This window comes from Sprattus sprattus (assembly GCF_963457725.1).
Source record: "Sprattus sprattus genome assembly, chromosome: 8".
NCBI lineage: Eukaryota > Metazoa > Chordata > Actinopteri > Clupeiformes > Clupeidae > Sprattus > Sprattus sprattus.
In genome coordinates, this window is record NC_137927.1 from 20,771,097 (window position 1) to 20,781,096 (window position 10,000).

Consider the following 10,000-nt stretch of genomic DNA (forward strand, 5'->3'; position numbering starts at 1 on the left):
TATTTGATGCGGAACCCCAAGCCTTCGAGTTCTTCATCACTGGTGAACTTGATCCACATGAAGCGTCCAGTGGAGGTGACCACGCCGGGGCTCTTGGGTCCGCAGAACCGGTCTATGAGTGGGGAGAACCCAAAGGGCCCGTCCCGGACCTCAATGTGGTCGAAGCGGCATTCGAACGACGGCTCGACGTAGTAGTTCTTGTCGAAGGTCAGCTGGATTCTCTGGCGAGGGAGAGCTGTGAGAAACGAAGGAAGATGGAGAGGGAGAGAGAGAGAAGAGAGAAAGAGGAGAAGAAAACACGAGTTATTCATCACATTAGAGATCCATAAGGAGCTTATTCTGATGCAGGTGTCATATATCTGGCATCAAAACCTTTCTGCCACACACATACACTTAAATGTGTGTGTTACATTTAAGGGTAGACCATATAGACATGTGTGTGTAGCATATAAGGCCGTACAGAGATGTGTGTGTGTGTGTGTGTGTGTGTGTGTGTGTGTGTGTGTGTGTGTGTGTGTGTGTGTGTGTTTGTGTAGCATATAAGGCCATACAGACATGTGTGTGTGTGTGTGTGTGTGTAGCATATAAGACCACAGACATGTGTGTGCATGTGTGTGTAGCATATAAGACTGTACAGACATGTGTGTGTGTGTGTGTGTGTGTGTGTGTAGCATATAAGGCCATACAGGAATGGAGAGAATGGCAGCAAAGGAAGGTGAGAGGGTCAAGGTGAGAGGAAGGTGAGAGGGTCAAGAGGTCAAGAGGTCAATACAAAACAAGATGAAGAGAAAACAAAAGAAGGTAAAGTAAATAAACGCGAATAAACTCTAATAAAGAGTATTATTTATTAAATTATAGCTACTTAAAACAATTCTGGGAAAGTCCATCACAGACATGTGGAGTGTCCCAAAGGGAAATCACACAAACAGACATAAAAACAGATACATACACACACACACACACACAAAAGCATGTACACTTACACAAACAGACATACAAACAGATACACACACACATACACATGCGCGCACACACACTCACAAGCAGACACACAAAAAGATTCAAATACTGCGTAAGTCCCCATTCGCTCAACTCCCACTAAGGGAATTCTATTCTACACAGACACATCCTTCAGACTCCCGTGGGGATAAACTACCTCCTCTACGAGAAGCTAAAATGGCTGCCAGCTTGTCTGCGCTATGAGCCAGCCCAACTATAAAACACGCAATCCTGATTCGGAGCAGAACAGCAACTAGGAAAATAATGAACATAAAATGTTATCTGTCACAACAAATAAAATATACCAACGTGAACACTGTATACGAGACTCAAATCAGGCCAATCCAGCCAGGAGTAACTTAAGGACAGGCAGGACACACACACTCACACACTCACACACACACACACACTCACAGACACACATCGTTGGAGTCTATTATATAAGTCTCCGTTAGATCAAGCGAGCGGTGTGACTGTGGTGGACACAGTGCAGCGGACCAGAGACATGCGGTTCAAATTCGTTCCACATCCTAAAGCACAGAAGAAAAACAAGAGAGTCACTGTGCGCTGACAACACAGGACCTAATGTACCTCACCTCATACAGAGAATAGAAATAAAAAACAATCGCATATGATGATAAAATGATTAATATCACATAATGTGTCCTTCAGCCTCAGTGGTATGGCATATAAGATGAATTAAAACTGTGAACACACTGGATCTCTTTCTTAAATCAGTCATGTGTACAAGCCTCCATCCTGGGCTCCAAACTAATCTAAAGAAGTCTGAATGCTCCAGAACGACGCACTCCCAGCACTGGGCACGGGGCACGGGCACGGGGCAAATACAGACAGAACAGTACAGAGCAGCATGGGTCTAGAACAGCCCCAGGCCTCAGAGGGTAAAGTGGAAACTAAACTAGATGGAAACTCTGCTCTGGCGGTTCATCTCCTTTAGGCAGACACCTCTGACCTTAGCCCTCACAAACAACATCATGACCTTTGACCCTCACAAACATCATCATGACTTTGGGCTTCGATAAAGCATTCACGGGTAGGACAGAGCATGTATAACCCACACATTAACACAGACACACAGACACAGACACACACACACACACACACACACACACACAAACCAGGAGGTAAACTTTCTCAACTCTGTATCTCTGTTCTCACACACTCCCTCACAGATATGCACAAATGCACTGCCTGTACATACACACACACACACACACACACTGGAGTCTATTATATAAAGCCCTCTCTGTGAGATGGAGCAGGTATGGAGTCCATTCATGCTCACAATAGCAGCACTTACTGCACCCGTCTCCCATGTCTGGTGAGTGTTAAGCATGTCTCAGTCTCACCTCAGAGCCCTGTCCGCTGTGCAGATCATTATCTCACTCTAGAGGACTTATGGATCAGTGACGAGACACAGCCAACATCAACATAACACTCAACTGCCAGCGGATAATGGCGTGTTTAACGACCTCTTCAGGCTTACATAAAAGGAGTCTCAGGAGTAACAGGGCCTCCTGTCAGAGGCCTCTAAAGGCACATTAAAGCCACATTAGTCCCTGTCAGAAGGCAACACTGTAGAGGAACGTTACATGTTTCTTGCTGTTCTATTTGCTATTTGCCCTGCTCTTTCTGTCGGCACATCTTTGGTGCCTCAGTGCCCTTATAGCCTGTCTGGCTTATCAGGAAAATGCATTGAAAAATACCCTGGATTAAAGCTGCTTACTGTGTACAAAAATACATCTACTAAATGACATGCATTCGGGGATGGGAAATGGCAGCTATAAAAGACTTTCTGTTTCTTTAGCCTGGCTGCTTCCCCCACTATGGTGCCCTCATTCCACTCCTGTTTGTGGTACGCAAAGATATGGCTGTGGGCTATCTTTCTACATTCCAATGCGGCGAAGAGAAGGAGGAGGAGGAGGAGGAGGAAGTTCGCATCTGTCACGAACAGGAGATGTTTGATTAAAATACTTCTGTAATTTGCTGCGCGTCCTCAAGCAGAACATAACTGACATCTGAAGAAGAAATATGCGACAGAAACATGATGGAAACTATCACAACACCTGTTCACTCCTGTAATCTCTCGAGGGCTTCTGACAGCACCGTGCCATTATATGGTATGAGCTAACTGGCATAAATGACTATGTCTGTGTCGGATAATTGCTCACTATGTCGCACGGATGAAATAGCAAGCCTTAGCCGCTGTGCTAAGAGCTCCATCCTTACCCTCCAGAATGTAGACGCATTCCTTGTTCGGCGGGTAGGTCTCGGGGTAGTTGGGAGAGGTGAACTGGCCTCCGTTGATATTGCGTGTCCACACCCCGCACTGCTCCCCGTTGGGGGGCGGATCGCCATCGTTATGGTGTGTTTCTGAAGGAGAGGACAGAAGAGTGGTGCAGCGCCGTTCGGGGAAGATGAAAAAATGAACATAACACAGAACCCAATACATACAGGCAACAGGGTAATGAGACCCATTTGTCATTGTAGAGATGGATAATTCAACTGATCAGAATAGATTCCACACGTAATAACACATAAGCGGAGGTACAGCTAATATACAGAAGGCCTATGTCACTTGCTAAGTGAAAACATTACCTACTGTTACTCTTAATATTGTTAGATGCCTTATCTTCAAGGAGACTATTGGTTCTATTTGCCTCTTAAACTCAAGCGACAGAGTGTGCTGTAAGACTCAAAGTAATAGCCTACTGTTATCTCGTGGTTAAGTAGCAGAGAAATGGATGAGCCTACCTTGCGATCTTTGCGCCAGTCCAAAACCCTCTTCTATAAGAATAAGGAAAATCCAAACTGGAAGAGAAGTGTGGTAGCAAAGTTAAAAGTGAGCTTCATCACTACACCCTAGGATGTCAGGTCTTAAGAATTCATGAGAAAACGACAAAGTTAGCTTTTCAAAGTCTCTCTGAGTGCCACAAATAGACTCTGCTCCACACAAGTTTCACCGTGAGTGTTTAACCGCATACCTCACTGCCTCAGGCCCACTCTTGGGGGTTTCTTGAAGTGGTAGGCTAGATGCTTTAAAAATCTATACTGATATCGGTTCTGAAACTTCTTGGGAACTGCATTACCGGCGTGAGTGTCGAGGATTAATTTCGATGCCGTGAACCCGAAGCGGTGTCGATACCTTGCGAGACCATCGATCATATCGGATCTCCCCGGTAGCGCCTCGGCCCACAGCCAACGGCCACTGAGGATACTGTAGAAATGACATCAATCGCTCTAAAATAATCGCATCACGTAGAATGTAGCACTGACCATGCCGGCCGGCAGAGCAGATCAATTGTAACGCTACTGTAGGCTTATAGGGAAGTATTTCCTCTTTCTCACATCCAAAGCTAAGGGTTGTAAACAAAATATCTCTGTGATTTTTCAGAGGTCTACCATCGGCAACCATGATCTATAGGCATCGATAAAAAAATAATGATAATGTTTTGAATTCCCTGGAGCATTACTCAAGACGCTGGAAGTCTCCCTTATGGATATTCTAGGATCGTCACAAGTGTCCAGCCTACTCCTTCGAACATCAACCTGCTGCTTTTTGATCGTCTCGGATTACATGTAGGCCCTACTGTATGCTCAGATTACCGTGGCCATTTGGTTCTGATGAGAGCCATGTGGGTGTATCAGACCGATATTACAGCTCAGTGCTCCGCAGCCACAGCTCAGTGCTCCTCAGGAAAAGGGTGACACATCGACTAACTTTTCTGATATCAAAATCTGATTGTAGCCTATATAGACTACTAACCATGTAGGTCCAAACTAAATGTGTATGTTTACGTTGCCTAACAACGAAACCAGCTCGTTTTGCGCAAGTTACCTGCGTGTATACATATGTACACATACATGTATACATATGTTTATGGTTACAACACTCTTAATTGAAAATGGATGCCGTGAGCCACATTTAAACGTCACAAAACCAGTATTACACTTAGCGTGGACACTGCACATCGGAACAACCAGACGCGCAAGGCCGCTTAAATGCTGTCGGGTGTGATTAGGCAAATCAGTAACCCACAGTATCGCACTCCATATATACGTGTCGTGTCTTGACGAACGTGAAGTCTACACAATGCTGCGCTTAACTGTGGTGACAACGAGACAACAAATAGGGCAGTATCTTGTGTTACCGAAGAAGACCGCTTGCAATCAGCAACCCTGCGCATGCCGACTCAGTTCCCAGATCTGTCTACGCCTGATAAGTCGTTGTTGGCCTGGCTGCGCAAGAATGAAGTGAGCTTCAGTGTTCATTTTTGGCTGAACAGGCAGACTGTGAGTGGCGCTGACAGATTGCGTAATAAAACACACACACACGGAGAGCAGTTGGCTAAAACTAATTTAAGGGCGATTTGGCTGACGTCAGGGGAAGGGGTGTAGCACGTTTCTAGCTTTCTTAGAGTCGTGTGAGGACAACCAAACAACGGGTCAAAGGGGCATCGAGGGGTTCCCCTGGGGACTGCCCTATATGTAAGGCCCCACTGTCGTGGACTGTCGCCGATACCGCTGCCGCGGTGAATACACTAAGAGCAATCGACTGTTAAAGCGGTAATAGATCGCCCGCAAGAGCGCACCGCCTCGACACTGGCAGATCGGGATTGATCTTCTGTAGAGTAAAGCTCACGGGAAAGGAAAACTACGGAGGCGGTGGCGGTGGCGGAGGCGGTAATAGTCAAAGAAAATGTCCAAGAGATAAATTTTTCACCACTGTTGTTGTGCCCATTTCGATACGAATAACCCGGACCATGAAAGTAAAAAGGAAACACTGGCTATAGGAATAGAGAAGACAATCGTGTGATGACTGTCATTTGATGTATGAGACACGGGGTCATTGACGTTTGTATTTGTAAATGATAATGACGAATGGAGACCGTTGTGCAGTTGCTGCAAGTCAATTCAGATCACAATTTCCAACGCAGGAGTGCAAATAGCCTCCTCCAAGAGTACCCTCGGGTGCTTAACACTGATTGCACGGCAAAAACCCCATGGGTTGTCTTCCGTGAGATGGTTCGTGAATTATACATTTGCATTAGGCTAATTACATTCAACCGCATGCATAATTCTTGTGATTTTTGCAAAGTAAATGTTCAGCATTATCTTGCCGTTTTAAAACGAAAGGCACATTGGAGTAGTCTACATCTTTAAACACCAAGCGGTAAAAATCGAGTTTTAACAAAATAGGATTACATTTGAAAGGAAACATTAGAAAAAGAGATCGGACCACATGTGGAAATAGAAGGAAGTGTTTTGGAGATAAAGGCAAGGATATTTAAGGTACCAACATCTGGATGGTAGTCACATCCACTATAAAATGGCAATAGGCTACTATTTTATTACTAAGACACCGATACGCGTTATAATCTATACGCCCTACCAAAGACGGGTTGGAGAGGGAAATATTTTCACAATTGCAGTATAAAGTCTAGAAATACAACTGGATAACTGCTTGGTTTGCCTGCGCATCAGGTTTGACTCATACGACACCAAAGCGCAATTGGCAATAAGTGTCCCTAGCTGCGCACAGTTCGCTGTCGGGGTGCAGTCGAAGCCAAGCTAATTGACAGTAATGTCGATACATGCTTTGCTACAAGCATTGTATCACAGATTCAGCATCGCTGAGAAAAGTCAAGACTGTTGCACTTGAAGCGACAGGGAGCAACAATTGCCCAAGATTAACGCATTGAACTTATGACCCTTTCCCAGATCTGAATTCACCCATCTCCCACCCGATCCATGGCCAAACTTCCACTCTGCACCCTATGCATTCAGCAAAGACTGAATATTTCGACCGCACTCGGTTGGTGAGGCTGGCCACGGTCACCCTGGTGCTGAACGCGGCAACAGAACGGAGCTGTTCCCTTCAGCACCATGCGCCCAGACCGTGCAGTCATGTTACGAAGTTACACGGAACGTTGAGGGAGTCGAGTACAAACGCGTCCGCGGTCAAATCCATCTAGTAATTCTAAAACAGTAGCATATTTCATCGTCTCCATCCAATGTGCAAAATAGTACTTAGAAGTATAGTTCATTTAGGTAATTATAGCCTACTGGCTGCGGAATGCAACGTTTGCTCTGCTGCTTAGAGTACAAGTGCACTTAATGTCTCATACGTTTATTTAATGATTTAAATGAATACAAGCACACCTGTAGGTGGCGACGTAATACACTTTTATTAATTTGCGAGAGAGCAAGTTGGCGCGATTAAAAAAAATGTAACAAATAGAATTGTTTATATTCTTAGACACCGTCCGCAGCCTCGATACTTCTACTACTGTAATTAATAATACTAATACATTTGATTTAAAAGGCATAGTTAGGCTGTTCCAAACAGAAGAGAAAGCTCACCTCTGTACATCTCCTTTCCCGGTGTTTGTCGATACGTGCACCTTACTGATATGTCAGTATTTCGAGATCTACCTCTCCATGGTATGGATCCAACGCGGAGATACGATCTTTACAACATCCAACTTTTCTTCGATCGTCTTAATCCCATAGCTCGCGCAGACAACAGCCACTCTTGGTGTCCTCCCCGACAAACAAGTGCCTTTCGAAACACGCAAATCGCTGTTGTTTTTAATCCCATCTAGAGAGGAGCGGTGTCGTGTACATCCCAATGCAACATTTCGTGTTCGATATTTCGGGGTCGGATAGTCCACTGAGATATATATGCGTGCGGGGAGCGCTGCGGAGGAGCAGTCGACGGCTGAACTGAAATGATGGCACTAAACGAAGCTCATTTAAGATGTGGGCGCTGCTTGCTTGAACGAGCAGCTCATGCGCATGCACCCTCTATCCGCGAATGCGCTCCCCCCCTGGGTTGGCGCTCTCGTTTCTCCCTCCTCGAGCTTTTTTTCCCTACTGGCACGTAGACGCGAAAGCAACATTGACAACACGTAACATCCGCGCCTTGGTGTAGTAACTGTAGAACATGCTCTCAAACCCTTGCCTGCGTCACGCTCTGTATGCGAGCCAAAAAGAGCAACGCGCAAAACAGTGCGCACCTGTTACCTCGCAATATGAGAAGTGTGACCAAATTAATATTTACCTCGAAACACTGTAACTGCGCTCATCGTAAGAGGATGCAAACGTGCGGAATTTGCAGGTTGATTAATAAGGACACAGATGCTTAGACATCCCCATTGACGCAAAAAACGGCTTGAGTCAGATCACTTGATTAGGGTGCGGTTTTCACCAACGAACTCAGCTCTGGTAACGGGTAATGACAGCTTCAAGCACGTGGCTGAAAAGACACATGTGTTGCCCATAGAAACGGTATCCCCTCAGCTGAACACACAACACCGCTGGCGTTGGAAAGAAAACCGACATCTCATCAGCATCATCTGCAAAGCAGCTTTATTTTCGGCATGATAACCCATCCAACATAACTCTACAACCATGAAATTAAATGTACACAATACGACAGCTTTCAATTCAGTACCCTCAAAATAAATAAAAACAACACATTAAGTCATTAGTACAAAACGTGCAAATCACATGAATGAAACAATGAAAACAATCAGTTAAAAGGCAGTAAGTGTTAATTCTTACATTTGATGACTGTGCCTTGTAAAATAGTTTGTTGGCTTCTCTCAAGACATTGCATTTTTAATATTGCATGACTTCAATGAACTGAGTAGCCTACAGTAGTTTCAAAAACATCAATCCTACATTGAGCACAGAACCTTGCATACCCAACCTCAATTTCACCTGTACATTTTTAACATATGTACATTTCAGGACTTGCATTTAATGTGATAAAATATGAAAAGGTCTGCATCAGAAAAGCAAATAAAACACTGATATTTGATTAAGACCACACGGAGCCGGGGGGGGGGGGAAATGAATGAGGAATGATAAAATAAGATAAATAAAAGCAATAGAGACACGATATACCTATGTTCTCTCTCTCTCACTCCCCCCCCCCCCCCCCCTCTCTGTCTATCTGTGGCTTCCTCCACTCATACAGGCCAAACAGTGGTCAGTTGCAGGGGGGAAGGACATGCAGTTTCACTCGTGTGTGTGTGTGTGTGTGTGTGTGTGTGTGTGTGTGTGTGTGTGTGTGTGTGTGTGTGCCTGTGTGCGTGTGTGTGTGTGTGCAGCTGGTCCTGCTACACAGAGCAGCCTCAGAGGGGTGGGGAAGAGTTCAGGTCAGTGGTGCTGCTAGGATGAGTGTGTGTGTGTGTGTGTGTTTAGGTCAGTGGTGCTGCCTGCTACGGTGTATGTGTGTGTGTGTGTGTGTGTGTGTGTGTGTGTGTGTGTCTTCAGGTCAGTGGTGCTGCTAGCGTGAGAGGGTCACTGAACTCTGAATCTCAAGGCTTTAGCATGACACACAGGAAGCAGGAGTGATCCAAGGGAATGGTCCTCAAAGCATCCCCACCAATGAACACGAACTGGAGCAGCTCCCACTCTGATGTGGGCAGAATCACATGGAGGATGGAACACAGGACAAAACACACACTCTTGCATTCAACAAACAAACAAATAGTAAAAGGACTCAACAACAAAAACAAAATCACCTCAGCAGGACAGAAAACTTCATCTTCCAGTGACACTGACTACATGCTAATGCAGTACTGCATATTTTCCACATCGAAAAGACATTTAATGCTCAAGCAAAATGTATTGGGAATGCAGTGTTGAGAGAGAGAGAGGGAGAGAGAGAGAGAGAGGGAGAGAGAGAGAGAGAGAGAGAGAGAGAGGGAGAGAGAGAGAGAGAGAGAGAGAGAGGGGGGGTGGGGGGGGGGGGTTGGCATCACACAGCACCTGGTTTGACCAAATCACCTGATTTCAAATTCTGATGAAAGAGCAGGTGCGTGTGGTTAAAAGCTTTCATTATCTTCTGTCTACAGAGAGGCCTGAGCATCTAATGCTATGCAGATCTGGTCAAATCACATCTTAAAAGTTTTACGCATTAAAATAAACAATTATGTGCCGGAAAGATTTGTTATTTTTTGGACCTCCT

The 10,000-nt window shown here is 45.2% G+C and overlaps 2 protein-coding genes across 2 annotated transcripts in view; both read right to left on the bottom strand.

The window, feature by feature from the left end:
- The window catches only part of neto2a (neuropilin (NRP) and tolloid (TLL)-like 2a), a gene marked incomplete at both ends in the record, with an annotated part of 17,486 nt that extends 13,301 nt beyond the window's left edge, over nucleotides 1–4,185 (bottom strand). The window contains 4 exons of the mRNA XM_080843529.1: nucleotides 1–235; nucleotides 3,250–3,393; nucleotides 3,775–3,831; nucleotides 4,110–4,185. The exon at nucleotides 1–235 is cut by the window's left edge and continues 14 nt beyond it. Of these exons, the coding sequence (XP_080699655.1) occupies nucleotides 1–235; nucleotides 3,250–3,393; nucleotides 3,775–3,831; nucleotides 4,110–4,185 (512 nt within the window). The remainder of the gene's footprint in view (nucleotides 236–3,249; nucleotides 3,394–3,774; nucleotides 3,832–4,109) is intronic.
- A 5,601-nt stretch (nucleotides 4,186–9,786) lies between these two features.
- The window catches only part of itfg1 (integrin alpha FG-GAP repeat containing 1), a 169,015-nt gene continuing 168,801 nt past the window's right edge, over nucleotides 9,787–10,000 (bottom strand). Inside the window, exon 18 of the mRNA XM_080843187.1 lies at nucleotides 9,787–10,000. This exon is cut by the window's right edge and continues 177 nt beyond it. The gene's annotated coding sequence lies outside the window, so the exon portion shown is untranslated.